Below are 18500 nucleotides of genomic sequence, written 5' to 3' on the forward strand. Positions count from 1 at the left end.
CAGCCACTAAACCATGCTGTCTATTGACTATTCGGACACTTTTGCAATAACTATATATGCCTCAATTTCCTCATCTGTAAAATGGGGATTAAATTCCTGTTCTCTATCCCCCTTAGACTGAGCTCCACATGGGACAAGGACTATGTCTGACCAGATTGTATTATATCTATCCCAGCTCTTAGTCCAATATGCTGCATACCCAGCGTGGCTTAGTGGAAAGAGCACGGGCTTGGGAGTTCAGAGGACACTGGTTTTAATCTCGGCTCCACCACTTGTCTGCTGTGTGATCTTGGGCAAGCCACTTAACATCCCTGTGCCTTAGTTACTGCATCTGTAAAAAATTGGGATTAAGACTGTGAGCCCCACGTGGGACAGTTTGATTACCTTGTATCTACCCCAGTGCTTAGAAGAGTGCTTGGCACATAGTAAGTGCTTAACAAATACCATAAGCATTATTATTATTATTATTACAATGCTTGGCACATAGCCCCATATGGAACAAGGACTGTGTCTGATCAGATTGCAATTTATCTACCCCAGCTCTTAGTACAATACTTGGCATATATTAAGTGCTTAACAAATGCCACAATTGTTATGATTGTTATTATCATTATTACACATTTCTTATTGAATTGTTTTTAGCCTTCATGTGCCTCTGCTGTATGCTACATCTTGACTTATGGGCAGGAAACCCTGCCACTGCGTAGTCAGAAGACAATTTCAGAAGCAAGTTATTTTAATAATTAAATGTGGCCTTGTCTTAGACGGACAAAAATATTTTTCTTTCATTCAAGTCACAATTCAATATGCATTACAAAATCGCCGTAAAAAATAAAAGGTGACATTACAAAACTATCAACTGTTTTAATATTATAGGATTATATTTTCAATAAGCAATACATGTGAATGTTATCACTTTATATTCTAATTGTATAGCAAGATTCTCTAAATATGAACATATTTATTTCTATGCAAGCACTCACATGTACTACATTTAAAACATTTCATCTGGCATGCTACATCATGGGTTCTAGATATACTAGAGTGAAGAAGCAATAGTTATCAAAAGCAAGGCTGATGTTCTGGAGTCAGAAAATATCTCAGTGAATATCCACTTGTCTTCATTGTGATTGCATAAGTGTACAGTATGTCGGTTTGAACTTGCATAATTCTCTTTTGTCCATCCAGCATCAGGGAGGCAACTGCATGAAAAGTTCAGATCCTCACTTAATTTCTTTCCATGAGAACCTAGACAGGGCCAACAAGGCAGTCCCGAGGAAGGACAAGCTCACTGTTTTAGGCTTCTTTAATGCCAGAGTTGGTTGTGATTTTGAGTTCTGGCCCATTGTTTTAGGCAGACATGGTATAGGTAAAGCAAACACAAACAGCACCCTCCTTCTGAAAAACTGGGCGAGCAACCAGCTGGTCATCTTAAGCACAGCTGGAAGCAAAACACAAAACTGCATGGATGGACCCACAGTCCCATCACTGGCATCTAATAGATTATAGTATTGGGTAATTTTAAGGCAGAGTAGTAGACAGGATGTCATGGTCACACATTCTGTGAGAAATATCTGTGCCATTTGACCATCATTTTGTGATTAGCAGAATGCAAATTAAGCTGACACCTTCATGGCTCCACCATGGCAAGTCACCTACTAAGAAGCTCATTCTGTGAGCTTTGGTTCTGGCTATGCTACACTGCAAGCTATCCAACAGGATGGATCCAATTCTTGACTCAATCTCATATTTCAACAGTTCAGATCAGGAGGCTGCATGGTTACTTTTCAAGAATGCCATTTACAGCACATCTGCAGATGTTCTTGGCTTGGTATTGAGAAATCACTAAGATTGTTTTGATGAAAATGAGAGCGATGGAAAGCAGATGCAAGAGCCCACTCCTAAGCAACATCAAACATTGATCAACCACAGGAGCTCTGCTGCAAAAAAGGTTTTATCAGCGTTTGAAGGAGCTGGCGCACCAAATGAAGAGAAAGTGGTGGATGGTAAAAGCTGAGGAGAAGCTGTAGGCTGCAGTTGATCATAAGGACAACAAGAAGCTTTTTACAGAACTTCCTGAAGTCTGTGAACCAAAGTCCGGTAGCTCTGATCCCATCCTAAATGCGGATAAGTCACAATCATGGACCGATTGTGCTGCAGTCCTAGACAGGTGGGCTGAATGCTCCAACAAAGTTCTTAGTTGCCTGTCATCAGTCTTGGTTATCACTAAAAGCAATCTGGAGCCGTTTCTTAACAATAGCCATCTTAATAATAATAATAATGATGGCATTTGTTAAGCACTTACTATGTGCAGAGCACTGTTCTAAGTGCTGGGGGGGATTCAAGGTGATCAAGTTGTCCCACGTGGGGCTCACAGTCTTAATCCCCATTTTACAGTTGAGGTAACTGAGGCTCAGAGAAGTTAAGTGACTTGCCCAAGGTCACACAGCAGACATGTGGCGGAGTCGGGATTCGAACCCATGACCTCTGACTCCAAAGCCCATGCTCTTTCCACTGAGAAATGCTGCTTCTTGCATTCCTACCAACCATCAAGCTTCAGATGCTCCAGGTGGCTGGCCAGAAAGTTTACTCCTCTTCTGGGCATAGTCTGGGAATGGGAAGAAGTAAGTACCAAGAAGTTCAGAGGGGTCCACCTTGTCCATCTGTTTCAGAAAAAGGACAACTGTGCTTCGTGAGATCATCATTGTGGATCACTCTCCATACCACACCTGGAAAGGTCCTTGGCAGAGTAATGCCGATCCACCTAACTGAACAGCTGGCTCAAAAAATGCTTCCTGAAAGCCAACATGGCTTCCCATTAGAATGCAGGACTACTGATACGATCTACGTCGCTATAGTTTTCATCGACTTCTCAAGGCTTTTGCCTGAGTAAATTGTAATGGCCTGTAGGGTTTTCTTCACATGTTTGGTTGTACAGAAAAGTTTGCTAGCTTTGTTTTTCAGCAAGTTTGCTCCATGCTGGAATGGATTAAGGCTGCTTGTCGACCCCCTTTCCAGTCACAAATGGCATCAAGCAAGGCTTTACACTTGCACCGACAGTTTTCACCATAATGTCCACAGCCTTGCTAACTGATGCATTCAGAGACATGGGCTGTGCAGTCTACATGCAGTAACTCCAAGATGGGGAATTCTTGACTCTTCTTGAATTCTTGAATTCTTGAATTCTTGACTCTGTGCCAAGAGAAAGATGCCAAAGACTTTCCTTTACAACCTGCTATTTGCAGATTATTGTTCACTAGTGGCCTACAGTGACATAAAATCACTTATTGGTTGTTTGGCAGAGTTAATGAATGCTTTGAGTTGACAATCAGTCTGAAAAAGACCCAAGTCTCTCTCCAACCATGACCAAACAGTGGTGCAGTGTTATCCATCAAAGTTGTGCAGCTTCAAGCCATTGAAAAATTATGTTACATGGTCACCAGGCTCTCACTAACTGTTGTTACTGATGCTGATGTCACAAGACATATCGGCTTAATCAGCACAGTGTTTGGGAAGAGGAGTCGTCCTGAAGAGAAAGATCGACGTCTACCACGCCGATGTCATCACAACACTGTTATACGACTGTGACGTAGAAGAGGCATCATACCAATGATATATCAAACAACTTGACCAGGTCCATCTGCACTGCCTGGGGTGGAGAGCTGGCATAAGATGGCCAGATATCATACTGTACACAGATGCAAAACTATGGCTTTGAGGCAGTGACGATCAGAGCTCAACTGTGGTGCTGTGGCCTTCTAATACTAATGGAGGCTAAAACGAATTCCTAAATGACCTTTCGTGAAGAGCTCAGCGTAAGAGCTTACTTCAGAGGCAGCTTCAGTTCAAAGGTGTACTGAAGGCCAACGTCAAAATGTGTTCCACCGATACTATTTTTGGGAACTCGTGAGCCAAAACTGGTCTTCTTGGCATCAGATCTGCCATTTAGCTTTGCAGTTTTTTGACGATGAATACATTGCTGCTGCAAGGGAGACATGCACTACACTAAAGGCAGCTTTAGGTGCAGCAAAAGAACCAGCACTAACCTTCACAAGCACGGACTGCAGTTGGCCCTGAGCCTCACGCCTTGGCCTCTATGTGTACCTTGTAATGCATGGGAAGTGAGAGGTCTGAGGCTTGTCTTTGGTTTTCTACAGTAGACTCCATCATCAGTTTTTTTTTTCAAATCTTGATTGAGGCCAGGGAGAGCTAGTAGACTCAGAAGAGAGAACTAAAGCAACAAGTACAGGAGCATAGTAACATTCAACAGTTCAACAATCACTTCACAACAGAGAAACCCATTAGTTACCTGGAGCAAATAGTTTAGCCTAAGGCTCTCTTAGTACACTGGTTTATCTCAGGGGCTTAGACAGAGCACCACCAGGTGAGCTGAGAAATTCCAGTAGTGCGCTGGTTTAAAAGCAGCATGCTTGGATCCCAAATAGAGATAATTATTCTCTTTGGTCTCTAGAACCTTATTCAGGTTTAGATAGATTTCAAAAGGAGCAGAAGCTAGTCATCTGTGGGCAAAGCCGGCATTATACTAACATAATCATCTCTCATCACAAGCAGGGTGAAATAAAGAGTTGAGCAATTTTAATGAATATGATCATTGGAGACAAGAATCTAGATAACGCAAACTACCAAAGTCCCTCAGTGGGACGGTTATGTTGCCTCAACTTTCAACTTCATTTTACCTTTGCAGGATCAACATGTATCTTCCTTTTATGTAGACGTCATGGGGTTAAAGAAAACTCTGGGTACCCAGAGGAAATGCAGGAGATAGAGGAATTTAGAGAAATCCAGATGGATTTCACAGATGGAAAAAGAGTTTCTTAGCTGTTCTCCTTACCAACATCCCCAATTTATTTTAAATAACCCGAACATCTTATTAACCATTTTAAAGTACTTTAATGGTCTTCATTATATCTGATTTTTGAATGCCATTAAAATTGTAGTAAAAAGCGAAACTTGCAAGAGTCACTCAGTATTTACCAGCAACTACAACAGCCTTATCATCTTGGATGGGTTGGCATGTCAGAAACCAAAAGCAGTTTTATTAGAAGAGGTTCTACCAATGCAGAATTGGAACTAGGAAGAAGTGGAGGGATACATTTAATAGAGCAAATTTCCAGATAAAAAGCCTACTTCAAATGCCAAATGAAAATGTTTAATAGTTTCTTTAAAATAAACTGTACTATTGGACACCTAACTTTTACCAATAAAACCTATTACATCGCTGTAATAAGGAGATCAATCATTTCTCACTATCTCTGCTTAAAAACATCAACTCAAACTATTAATGGGGGAAAAAGTAATCTGCTTCCATTTAAATCAATTCCCATGCTCCTCCCTCCTTTTTTTTTAACCTGGATGGCAAATATCATTTCACGCTGAAGAGATCATATAAGTAATCTTCAAAATGCTGTCCTGAATATTTTGGTTTTGTGCCCTGGGTAAGGCTTCCACAGTTTAGTAGCGCAAAGAAAATCTTCCTTTCTCTTTTGGGCATGCGCACGCGCATGTGCACACACATAAACACGCATGCATACACATACACAAACACACACCAGATCTTTTATATTTTTAAGAAACCTAAATTATACTTTATAAACTAACATTTACTAACCTATTTTAGTACAGTAAAGACATTCCAATCATGTGTTTCCTTTATTGCCTCAAAATATGTACAAAGGAAAATAATTGAATGGGTCTATCACCTAGAAATGTGACATTATAGTTTGTATCCCTAAACTAGCAGTTCAAGTTTACTTGAAGGAGGGAATTTGAGGATAATGAAGATTGAATTACTTGGTACCATCCAATTCTGAACAGATTGATAACCACATCACCCCAATTTACCATTCTTCTTGGCATTAATTAGACCTCCTTGTTAGCTGACTCAGCAGAGATTTAATAAGTCCCGGTGAATAACTACCCTTCATTGCCTTACTACCTCCTCACTTCCAAAGGTTGTGCCCCTCGGCTTCAGGAATAAGGCAAACTACAATAAGCAGTAGTCCCCAGGAGTAAACAATTACCTTCTGTCTCCAGGGAGACAACATCACTCACTGAGAAAAATCATTTTCTTGGAACTGGAAAAATGGAAACTGGAAAACTGGAAAAAAAAGCCTAGATAATTTACAGAAAGGTTTCTTCTGCTCTTAAATGTACTTTTTCATAATTAGCACTAGCCCAGGTAATATATCACTGTGAGCTCTCACTACTTTTCAAATGCTTTCTTCTAAAAGATAGTCTTCTAGTGTCTGATTTTTTCAAAAATGGGTAACTTTTGGTGCATTATTATCATGGGTACATCAGATTGGCTTTCTCACTTAATACAAAATTACCCTCAGGACTAACAGAGTACAGTCCATGACTCACAAGGATTTACCTAAATTTAATATCTTGGGCATAAATATTGTTGCTATAACTCATTTCCTTGCAATATGCAAAGTGTCTTTGATGAAGGATATTTAAAACCCAACCAAAAAAATCAGCATCTTTCTCTTGGTTTGAAGAAAGCACTTTGTAAAGGCATGAGCTGAATGAATCCTGTTCTTCCTTGTTAAGCAAGGACTACAGGATGGGGCCAACAACACCAAAGGAGGTACATTTTGCCAGAAATAAGCCTCTTCTGATTTCTCCTTTTTCCCACGTATGGGATTTGGATGCAAGTGGCTGGAACCATCCGAGAGAAGTTTCTAACTGGTCGTACTCTTTTAAATGTGAGATGAGTAGTTGAACCATTACATTTACGTTCTGTGGAAACCGCCCAACTATTTCTATATATTAATCCAAGATTTATTTTAGGCAGGGGTGGATTTTCACTTAGGCTTATTGTCCATCTGTTGCAACTGGTCTCAGACTAAGTGAAATAGGAAATAGTGTTGGATTTCTTAATATAAAGATTAATTTGTTAAATGAAATTAACCTTTGTCATAAAGTACGAATTCGACATCATTTGTAAAAGTTGTGTTTTAAAGAATATCTTTTCCTAGGTAAAGTTTTGAAATTATGTTGCTGTAATTTCAAAATGTGTGTTTTTGTGTGTGTGTGTGTGTGTGTGGTGTTCACGCATGCAGATACTAAGCTCCCAAAGGGTAAACCAGCGTTTCATGGTAATTAAACATATAATTTATGGCTCCAGTCATTAAATATGCTTTGTAAAATGTTATTTTAAAAATGCATCTGAAAATAGTAATTGCCAGAAAATCTAAGTAATTCCAGAGGTACTGCACTTGGATGTTCAGATTTGACAGCAAAAAAATTTATAATCTCTGCTATTATTTGATAAGTAGCATTTTGTATTTTATCAGAAAATAGTTACAGGTTAAAAACACTTTACATTAACAGATTAAATGTGATACAACATGCTAAAAACATACATTCTCACACTGCTGCTGACACAATTTTATCTAGCACATGCAATTCTCTGAATTGTGATTGTTAAAAGATCATGTCATGGAACCAATATGTAATTTGAATTGCTCTAAGTTTTCCAACCCCAAAGAGCAAAGCAACTTAAATAGGGTGCTGCTATCCTATTTTGACTATTATGTTCTAGGAAGGGATAAATGTGGAAAGCATTTCAACAACTTAACACCAAGCAATCATCTACTATAACTGAGTGTGAAACTATTCCTTCAATTTCTACTGAAATAAATGGTCTATTCACTCCCACATCATTTAATTTATTCTACAAAGCTGGTTCTGGATTTTTTATCTGGATTTTATCTGACTCTGGACAAGAAAGACTTTTTTTCTTTACAAAACATTCACTATTAATGTACATAATTTAAAAAATCAGATTCGTCTTCCCCTGCCCTCTCCCCACATCTCTGACTCCCCTACTCCCCATCCCACAGTGAATACCCAACCTTGAAAAACTTATAACCACGGTTTCAGGCACCCGAGGCTTGAAGATCCATTCACATGTCAATTTCAAACACAATGTCTGTTCATGCGGTGCAGTTTCTTTTCCATTAATAGCTGGAAGGTATTAGGTTTCTCTAAATGCAAATACGCATAAATGCCCAGTTTAAACTATTGTCTCATGGTCCCAGCCGACTTGACTTGGATTTATGTAGCAGCAGTACCTGTCATATGGACTGTTCTCCTTGTAGGAACAAACAATAATACTGTCTTGCGGTACAAAGAATATGTGGTCCTCGGGCTCTGGGCAATCAGATCTATCCCAGGTAGAGCACTTTGGATCTAAGGCACTGTAGGTGGGGGTACTCCCTGCAGCTGGGCATGCACCTGAAGGTTGGCTTCCTTCCAGGTATCTCAACATTTCATCCTGTTCTACCTTTTGGTTCAGACTTTTGCACTCCCCTGCCCCAGTAGCCGTGGCAGACCCGGACACGGACACAACCCCCTTAGGGGACAGCTTGCCTCTGAGGAAGGTCTTTTTCATCAGCTCATCAGAGCTCCTTTTGCCTGATTCTAGGTCCGAGGGGGTCCTCAGCAGTTCGGTCACTTCCTTGTCCTTTGCCTTTTTGAAGCAGGGGAGTTTTCTGCACCAGAGCAGTTCATTCTCGGGCCATTTCGTACAGCCCTCAGTTTTCCTGGCCAGGGCAATGGCAGCTATGCCAGGCAAGCAAATGGCCGGTCCGATGGCAAGGAGAGGGATGTTCCCCAGGGTCTCCCCTTTCATCCCAGACACAGTAAACATAAAGCCAAAGACAAGGAAGACGCTGACCAAGGCCACCACCAGTCCAGTCCTCGGGTTAATGTCATCTGGTCTCATCTTTTATTCCATCCAGTTCATGGATTGCTTCCGTGAGAGGTGGAGCAGTGCTAAAATTTATTCTGTCAGAGCTGAAACCACAGTTAGTTAAATCCAAGAAAAGTTCTCCCTCTCTCACTTACACACGTATTCACACCTCCCACCCATTCCCCCCACTTCACCCTCCCCACACACACGCACACACAAACACACAAACACACACAGAGAGAGCTCTTGAAGGTACCTGAGACTTCTCTTTCAATCTCCCAAAGGATTCCCCAGGAGAAGGGAAGTAAATCCAGTCAGTCTCAACAGAGAAATCCCCAGCAGCTGTCCCTTAGCTAGTTTCCAGGTTTCTTTGAGGCAGGACTGTCGGCTTTTCCCACTGACTGCACCAGGCTGAAAAGGGGGGTACCTTTGCCCAGCTGTCCCAGGGGTTTCTGAAGCTCTTCCTTAGTATTCCAGGTCAGAGCTGCCGGAACCATGCAGAGTGCTGAGGTGTCCCCCCGGCCACACCTTCTTCTCTCCCCCCACCCCCCCCCCCCCGCCACCCCGCGCTTCTGCCTTCAAGACAAGGAGCTTATGTGTGTGGATGAGTGCAAGTGGCAGTGGCGGAGTGGGGAAGTCTTGGAAAGAAAGACTTGAGTCTACAATTACATCACATTTCGGAGCGAGCTCAGAAAAAGAGATTGTGGGGTGTGTGTGTGTGTGTGTATGTGTGTGTGTTGGGGAGGAAGAAGGGAGGGATCAAGAACTGGAAATCAGCAACACCCACTTCCACTGGACTGAAAGGGTTTGATACCAGGGAAGAGATAAAGCATTCGTGTTTAACCTGAAGAGGTGCTTATGCGATGAGATGCCCGACGTATTTTTTGGTCCGCATTCTCCATCCGGAGTCCGAAAGTGAGAGCATGAAGCTAGGGCTCCCATCGACACCATGACAACACACTTAAAAGGTGCAGCGCTCCTTTCAAATCTTTGAGTTGCCACTCTGCACTACTGCTCTTACGTGTGACTTCCTGATCCCGGCTGGAGCCAGCGACCCTGCTCAGGGTGACACTTTTAAGAAAGTTGGCACTGGCAAGCTGACAGGAAAATTACTTGGCTGTGGCATTCTGCTTGTTTGGCACTGTTGTCTGATTTGTTTTGCTGGCTAATAATTCAGGGATTTTTCTTTGCTCTCGTTCCCATAAGGCAGGCTGAAGTTTGGATTACTTTCCAAGTTGATTCCCTTGGGGTGGTTGGGGGTGGGGGTGCTGGAGCCTACTTCACCATTTGTTTAGCTTTTTTTCTCCCTTTGCAAGCAAAGAGCTGGTTCTGGGACCTAGCTGGGCACCAGCTTCTTTTGACAGCCCCTTTGATGGCTACTACCCCGTTCGCCCCGATTTGGGGCAAGAGGCTAGAAGAGCTGCCCTACTGGCGGGTAGGGGACAAGAGGTGTGTGACGATGTGGGTGTGGGTGTGAGAGTGTGGTGTGGCCATACGCACACTCAAACAGAAATCTCACGGTCAACGATGTCTTCAAAAAGGAAGGGCAGCTATTTGTATAGATTTGGAAGTTTAGGGTGAGAATGGATTTCAGGGTCCGACTCTAAATTGGGAGAGGAGTTTCATTTTCCTTGAGGGGTGTGCGCGAGAGCGCGGAGGGGGGCGGAGGGGAGAGTTACCCCACATCAAGAGGGGAAAGTGTACGGAGCAATGTGTGGGGGCAACTGATGGGAGGAAGAGTTGAATATGCGGGGGAGAATTATACTCTCTGTTAATGAAGACAACAAAAAGCACTCAGCTCAAAAACTAAAATGCTCCATAGGATAACAACCCCCCAGATAGATAATAATAATAGTATTTGTTAAGTGCTTACTATGTTCCAAGCACTGTTCTAAGAGCTGGGGTAATAATAATAATAATGGCATTTATTAAGGGCTCACTATGTGCAAAACACTGTTCTAAGCGCTGGGGAGGTTACAAGGCGATCAGGTTGTCCCACTTGGGGCTCACAGTCTTAATCCCATTTTACAGATGAGGTAACTGAGGCACGGAGAAGTTAAATGACTTTCCCAAAGTCACACAGCTGACAAGTGGCGGAGCCGGGATTTGAACCCGTGACCTCTGACTCCAAAGCCCGTGTTCTTTCCACTGAGCCACGTTGCATCTCTAAGTACAAGGTCATCAGGTTGTCCCACGTGGGGCTCACAGTGTTAATCCCATTTTACAGATGAGGTAACTAGGCCCAGAGAATTGAAGTGACTTGCCCAAAGTGACACAGCTGACAAGCAGTGTCGCCGGAATTAGAACCCACGACCTCTGACTCCGAAGCCCGCGCTCTTTCCACTAAGCCACGCTGCTTCGAAAGATGATGATGTCGAGGCTCTGGCAGGCCAGTCTGGCCGTCTCAGTCCCCCTTGCTGGTCCAGGTTCCCCCCTCTTAGACCTGGAGTGACTCCCACCTGAGTCCAGATCTTCCACCTCCTACGCGGTCCACTTCCTTCCACCCTTTCCTCTTCTTTAAAAAGTCTGTAGCCTATAACCTATGGCTGGAAGGGGGCGGGACGGGGCGGAACAGAGGAGGCGGTTGCAGGTTCCCTAGCTACCCGTCTTGTTGCCGCTGCTGTCCCTCTCCGACGTAACTGTCCTGTAGAGGGTGGGCATGTGAGTGGCGGCTGCAGACCGGGGGTTCTCGGTGCTGCGAAGCGGGATGAGCTGTAGCATCCGTGTCCCACCCCGGTACCTCATCCCTCCCTTCTTCGCTCGCTCCCTCCCTCCATCCCACCTCCCCTTCCCTCCCTCTCTCTGTCTCTCCCTCCCTCCATCTCTCCCTCCCTTCGTCCCTCTCCCGTCCCTCTCTCCATCCCTCCTTCCGTCCCTTTCTTCTTCCTTTCGTCCTTCCCTCCCTCCTTTCCTTGCCGCTCCCTCTCTCCGCTTCTTTCTCTGGACGGAGGACTCGTCTTCGACTCGTCTCGGCTAATGCCCTTTTCTCTCTGCTCTCCCGGAGACCCCTCAGTCCGGTTTGCCACTGCAAAAAACGGGGAAGGAAGGGGGCGCCTTTGGTTTCATGCATTCATTCATTCATTCATTCATTCATTCATTCATTCATTCAATCGTATTTATTGAGCACTTACTGTGTGCACAGCCCTGTACTAAGCGCTTGGGAAGTACAAGTTAGCAACATATAGAGACGGTCCCTACCCAACAGCGGGCTCACAGTCTAGAAGGGGGAGACAGACAACAAAACAAAACATATTACCAAAATAAAATAAATAGAATAGTAAATATGTACAAGTAAAATAGAGTAATAAATCTGTACAAACATATATATAGGTGCTGTGGGGAGGGAAAGGAGTTAGGGCGGGGGGGATGGGGAGGGAGAAGAGGGGGAGAGGAAGGAGGGGGCTCAGTCTGGGAAGGCCTCCTGGAGGAGGTGAGCTCTCAGTAGGGCTTTGAAGGGAGGAAGACAGCTAGATTGGTGGATGTGCGGAGGGAAGGCATTCTAGGCCAGGGGTTCGACGGCGGGACAGGAGAGAACGAGCCCGCTATTGGGTAGCGACCGTCTCTATATGTTACCAACTTGTACTTCCCAAGCGCTTAGTACAGTGCTCTGCACACAGTAAGCGCTCAATAAATACGATTGAATGAATGAATGAATGAATGAATGAATGAACGAGGCACAGTGAAGAGGTTAGTGGCAGAGGAGCGGAGGGTGCGGGCTGGGCTGTAGAAGGAAAGAAGGGAGGTGAGGTATGAGGGGGCGAGGTGATGGAAAGCCCTGAAGCCGAGAATGAGGAGTTTCTGCCTGATGCGTAGGTTGATTGGTAGCCACTGGAGATTTTTGAGGAGGGGAGTAACATGCCCAGAGCGCTTCTGCACAACGATGATCCGGGCAGCAGCGTGAAGTATAGATTGAAGTGGGGAGAGACAGGAGGATGGGAGATCAGAGAGGAGGCTGATGCAGTAATCCAGTCGGGATAGGATGGAAGATTGAACCAGCAGGGTAACGGTTTGGATGGAGAGGAAAGGGCGGATCTTGGCGATGTTGCAGAGGTGAGACGGGCAGGTTTTGGTGACGCCCCCGGGAATTAAGAATATAAAAGCCCCGGTTTCTCCTATAGAGAAACTATTTGGAAAGGCCACCTTTCACAACCATCACACAGCCTCTTTTGAAAAGGAATGAATCCCATTCTACAGACGAGGAAACCGAGGCACAAATTAAGTGAAATTCATTCATTCAATCGTATTTATTGAGCGCTTACTATGTGCAGAGCACTGTACTAAGCGCTTGGGAAGTACAGGTCGGCAACATAGAGAATGGCCCCTACCCAACAAAGGTCTCACAGTCTAGAAGGGGAGAGACAGTCAACAAAACAAAACAAGTAGACAGGTGTCAAAACCGTCAGAATAAATAGAATTATAGCTATATGCACATCATTAATAAAATTAATATGACTTGCCCAAGGTCACACATCAGACAACCTGCAGAGCCAGAACTAGAATCCAAGTCCTCTTTTAAAAAGGAAGAGTGGGGGTAGTGTTCCAACGATTAAGTCGATAAAACAGCCTGGTATAACGTTGCTTTCGACACAGATTCAGGCAAGAAAATGATGCTGTAACTATTGCGGATGAGAGTATACTTCAAGCGTTCATGGTTCAATTGATAACAATAATGACAATTATCGATATTTAAATTCTGCAAATGAATGAATTTAAAACGGGTATACCCAACTCTCTCGCCTTATCCCACATAATCAATTGGCTAAGCTTATCTGCCTTCCACTCAGCAAGTCAAGCCCTCTTTCCTATCAACATCTTTCTATCTGTTTCTTTCTGCCTTTGTCTGTGTATCTATTTAGGGGTTTGCCAGGACAGAGCCAGACCTAGTCTGGTTCAGGAAAGCCAAACCTTAACTAAAGACAGCCTTTAAATGCTTATTTAACTTCTCAAGTGAGTGGTGGTCTGCTTTTGATGTTATTGGTATTCATTGGAGCACTTACTGAGTATGATGTGTATCTGTGAAAGTACAACAGAAGTAGAAGCAGTGGAAAAGGCATGGGCCTGGGACTCAGGGGACTTGGATACTAGTTCTGCCTCTACCAGATGCCTGCTGTGTGACATTGGGCAAGTCATTTTACTTATCTGTGCCTTGGTTTCCTCATCTATAAAATGGAATTCATTACCTGTTCTCCATCCTCCTTAGACTGTGAGCCCCACGTGGGACCTGATTATTTTATATCTACCCCAGTGCCTAAAACAGTGCCCGGTACATAGTAAGCACTTAAAACGTACCATTAAAAAACTATTATTATTTAGCAGAAGACACTGTGAGGCCCCAGCTGGGACTTCAGACAGTCTTGGCCAATTTAAGGAGGTTGGATGCTTTCCTTTAAAGTACATCATTGACAAGATTCTAAAACTTCTGGAATTTAGGCAAGCCAGATCCCCAATAATTCTATGTCTGTGGCCTTAAAATCCAAACTGTGCACAGCATGTGCTAACTATACATCTCTATTTGTGTGTCTCTGTCTATGGGATCACAACTTTGCAAGCCACAAAACTGTGGTGTTCTTTCTTTTTGTAACTCTTCTTCTTCTCCCATTTGTATTTGTCCCAGGCCTTCTGCTTCAGCCTCTCTTCTTTCTCTTTTTCTGTCTTACTGTCTCTATCCCTCTGTGTGGATGTCTCTCTTCCTGCCTGTGGGTCTCTGTTTCCCCTTCTCTGTCTCTCTATTATTATTTTTCTGTCTGCCTCTCTGTGTGTCTTTATCTCATTTTTGTTTGTGATCTTTTCCCTCTTTCTCGGTCTTTTTCTGTTTTTGTTGTGTTTGTCCCTAATTCTGCCTCTGTACTTCCCTCAGCCTGTCTCTTTCTCACTTTCATTTTGCCTCTGCTTTTGTCTCTATGACTTTGTGTCTCTTTTTTTAGTCTCTATGACTTTGTGTCTCTTTTTTTAGTCTCTATTTCAGTCTTTATATCTGTCTCTGGGACTCTCTGAATCTGTCTCTGGTCTCTCTGAATCTGTTTCAGTCCCTGTCTCTCTGCTGCCTTTCTCTAACCCTCTGTCTCAGACTATATCTCTATTCTCTCTGCCTTTATCTATTTAACTCTCTCAACATGTCTTTCTGCCTCCATTTCCCCATGTTTTTCTGTTTTTCTCTCTCTGTTTATCTTTCTATTTCTGTTTTATGATATTTCCACCTGTCATTCTTTTCCTTCTGTGACTCTCTGTATCTTTGTTCGGGCATCCTCTGAACAAAGGATTTTATTTTTTTCCTTCATCTCCTCCAAGATATGAGTTCCTCCTTAAAAGGGTCCTCCTTAATAGCAGCTCCTCACTGACAGCAACTGGGGTCTGTGGGGGAAAGCAGCCTGGGACCTGCACCTCCTCATTGCTCTCGCTATTTCTCTATGGCCTGGGAAAACTGTTCTTTTTTATCATTTTAAGTGGGTTTACTTGACACCACTGCTGTTTGTTCTTTCTGTTTGCCCTTTTCAGCTAAAATTGGGGGTCCTTAGTGTGTTGGTTTTACATATGCCTAGTCACTGGAAATTTTCTGACTAGGGAGACTTAGGGAAATTACATATAGGATACTAAATGTCCTTCAAACATGTCTAAACATTCTTGCTTTCCCAATCCAAATCTAAACATTTCAAAATCCTCAGACCTGACCTATTTTCCAATCCAGCTACATAAAGTATTACCATGCAGAACTGCGATACAATATATAACAGCAGTGTCCTCAGTCTGCAAAGTCCTGCAGTGGGTGAGGCTTGCACTTTTCTGGGAGAGAGTAAAAAATAAGCTGAACCCAGGAAAGGATCCACTCAAGGACAGGTCTCTATTTTTAATAATGTTAAGATTTGCAATTCCAAGCTTCTGATGAATCACTCCCAAATTAACAAGGAGACTGCTAAGTTGAGAAGAACCAGAACCACAGTAGGTATGTAGGTACGTTTGAGCCTAGAGTAAGTAGCAGGCATTGTTACAAACATGCTTTATATATATATATATATATATATATATATATATATATATATATATATATGTATATATATATATATGTATATGTTATATATATATATATATACATTAAATATAATTCTAATTATAAGAGTACACTGGGGGAGGAGCTATCTATATTGTTTAAGGCAAACTGGATAAACTTTCTAAGAGGTGGTGGCCCTCAAGTTGTGATTTAGAGGAAGGGAGGGATGTGATTTACTATACAGGAGGAGGTAAATTTTTTTCCAAGCATTGGAGGCTGTTTAGGCAAAGACTCAGAAGTAATAGAGCAACAGTCGAGGACAAGGGAGTTACAAGACATAGCTGCATGGAGAATGTAGGCTGGAGATGAGAGTGGACTGGTTGAATAGATCAGTGGGCACCTAGAAATGTGATGGTCAGATGTTTCGGTCAATGGGACCGCAGTGATTGGAAAACATAAAAATGGAAAATAATTTTCACTGCAGATTGTAAAACGTTTTGGAGCTTGTCTACATATTCTTTCATCTGTCCTGTGTTATATAAAGTGTCATGGAATATATTTCAGTTTCAAACTAGCTGTGGTTCCAGCAATGATTCTCCCATTTAAGACAGTGACCTTAAGGCAGTAGGGACTGAGACCAGGTGTCTTTTTCCATCTCCACTGTTGGCTGCCTGTTTGGCTTTTGGCAAATCACTAAGCCTCCCTGGGCCTGAGTTTCTCCATTGGTAAAATAGCCTCTGTTTATGCAAAACTAAAGGGAAAATAGAGCAGTGTTTTGATGCTCATGTGCTTCCTAGGCTGTCTCTACAACGATGGTTGGCATTTCTGCACAGAAAAGTCTGCATCAGGGTTGGGCCTGGAGCTAGAAGGCAATCATAGTCCTGGAGGGCTCAGAATGGCCAATATGTCAGCCCCTTCTCCCAGGATAAACACCCAAACCCTTTCTCATTTTTGAATCAGATTAGATCCATATATAAAACCAGCATGATGTTTCAATTACTCTTTAATTATAAACCTCTTTGAGCAGTATCTTCTGACTAACCCCGGAGGATTCATTACAAATAGTCTTATGAGTGGAAGGTACTCGCCAAAATCAGCAACACTCAGAGACAGAAATGACTCATTTAATCATTATTTTCAACTCCTGTCTCCTCAGAATGGTCACCCATAATGGCAAATCTTGAACAGTGCTTCCCGTGTCCTAGAATATTCACTGTTGTCTGGGCATTTACTGCATACACAAGTGTGGTATCAAAGCTGGAAAGATGGCAGAGAAGTTTGTGTGTCTGTTGTGTGTGTGTGAGAGAGGGAGAGAGAGAGCACATTAGAGAGAAAGAGATACATTTCCTGCAATGCCCTGTAGTTTTATTTCCATTTCACTCAAAAAAACAAAAAGCTAACCAATGTGGATTTATAAAATAAAATTTTGCACTATTAGAAAGCATAGACCTCCCTACAATTTTGACATTTTGAAAGGAAATATATTTAAAGAAAGCAGAAGGGGATATTTAGGGGCATGATTCTATGCTTTATGTCTCAGGTGTTTTAGATGAAGCCCTATCTGGAAGTGCCGGCTACTCCTCTAGTTCTCTGATGCTATGAAACCATTAGCATCCTTATATTTTCTCTTTTTATTTGCAATGGCATTAGTCTTTTGATATACAGGAAAGGGTCTTTATTTTTCTTCTGAACATTCCCACTCTGACTTCTGAAGTTTTCACTACCACAATAATTGCACTTTTCATCCTATTCTCCCAGAGGTTTTGTGGGAAAATCAACAGCCTTGAACAACAACAACAACAACAAAAAACCAAGGCTTCATCCCCACCTCTGACTTCCTTGATTTCAATTTAAGTCTCCAGAGATGTGGAAGCAAGGGCATTTGTTTTTCCACTGCTGAATTAACAGAATTTTAAAATTCTTTCAGCTCATTAGGGCTCATTAGATTCTGCAGTATCTCAAATAAAGTCTGAAGTTTTCTATTTTTTTTTACTTTAATATAAAGTTGATGCAAAGAAAAGGTGCTTCGATCAATAGTCCTAAAGGCTAATTAATTCTACAAATAATCACAGGGAAAAATTAATGTAATATGGAAGTCAGCAGTGTAATCGTCACTACTGCCATGCCATCTAAGGCTCAACTTACAAGGATTTCATAGCATCTTAGATCTGGTAATTTGCATTTTGATACAGGACCTTTTCTTGGTGGCAAGGGGAGATAGGATAGGGAAATATATACTCATGCTATTTAAAGGTTAGCCCTGTCTAGCCCTTACTTAAAGGGAGTACATCCTGGAGGCAGTTCTGTTACCCTGTCTACCAATCCTTGTTTTTCCAAATTGCATCTAGAATGCACAGACTTATTCTCTAGGGACATGACAGAGAGCACTTATTTCCCTGAGCACGCTAAACAGCCATTCGATGGGCTCTTTGGTGGCATTTCATTATGTCCTTAGATCCTGTTAAGAACCCTGGAAACTTTACAACATTAGTAGTATGACTCAGACCTGTAACAGGTCTGTGGCAGAAGCAGAAAGATGCCCTTCAGAAGTAATTATCAAAATATCGATTTTTTATTCTGTGAAAGTTCGATTTCACCAATCAGAGTCCTGAAAGAAATGAACACCCCCCACCCCCTGCCAAGAAGGAATATGATGACTAAGATCTTCTCGAATACAGCTGGAAAACATGACCTATATCACAAGCAATTAATTTCTTCAGGCTTGCAGTACCACTGCCATCAGATGCTTCATGGACATGCTACTAGGAAGGAGAAAAGGGGCTTTCAAATTTTCAC

At 42.6% G+C, this 18500-nt stretch overlaps 1 protein-coding gene across 1 annotated transcript; it reads right to left on the bottom strand.

Moving 5' to 3' along the window:
- Positions 1 to 7961: 7961 nt before the first annotated feature.
- Positions 7962 to 8752, bottom strand: TMEM215 (transmembrane protein 215). Its single transcript, XM_038770101.1, has one exon. The coding sequence runs from the start codon at positions 8750 to 8752 to the stop codon at positions 8042 to 8044; it is 711 nt and encodes a 236-aa protein (XP_038626029.1). The 3' UTR covers positions 7962 to 8041.
- Positions 8753 to 18500: the final 9748 nt, after the last annotated feature.

Source organism: Tachyglossus aculeatus, chromosome X4 (genome assembly GCF_015852505.1).
Source record: "Tachyglossus aculeatus isolate mTacAcu1 chromosome X4, mTacAcu1.pri, whole genome shotgun sequence".
In the NCBI taxonomy this organism is placed as follows: Eukaryota; Metazoa; Chordata; class Mammalia; order Monotremata; family Tachyglossidae; genus Tachyglossus; species Tachyglossus aculeatus.

Coding starts and splice junctions, on each gene's coding strand:
- TMEM215 (XM_038770101.1), bottom strand. CDS start 8,752: ATGAGACCAGATGACATTAACCCGAGGACTGGACTGGTGGTGGCCTTG.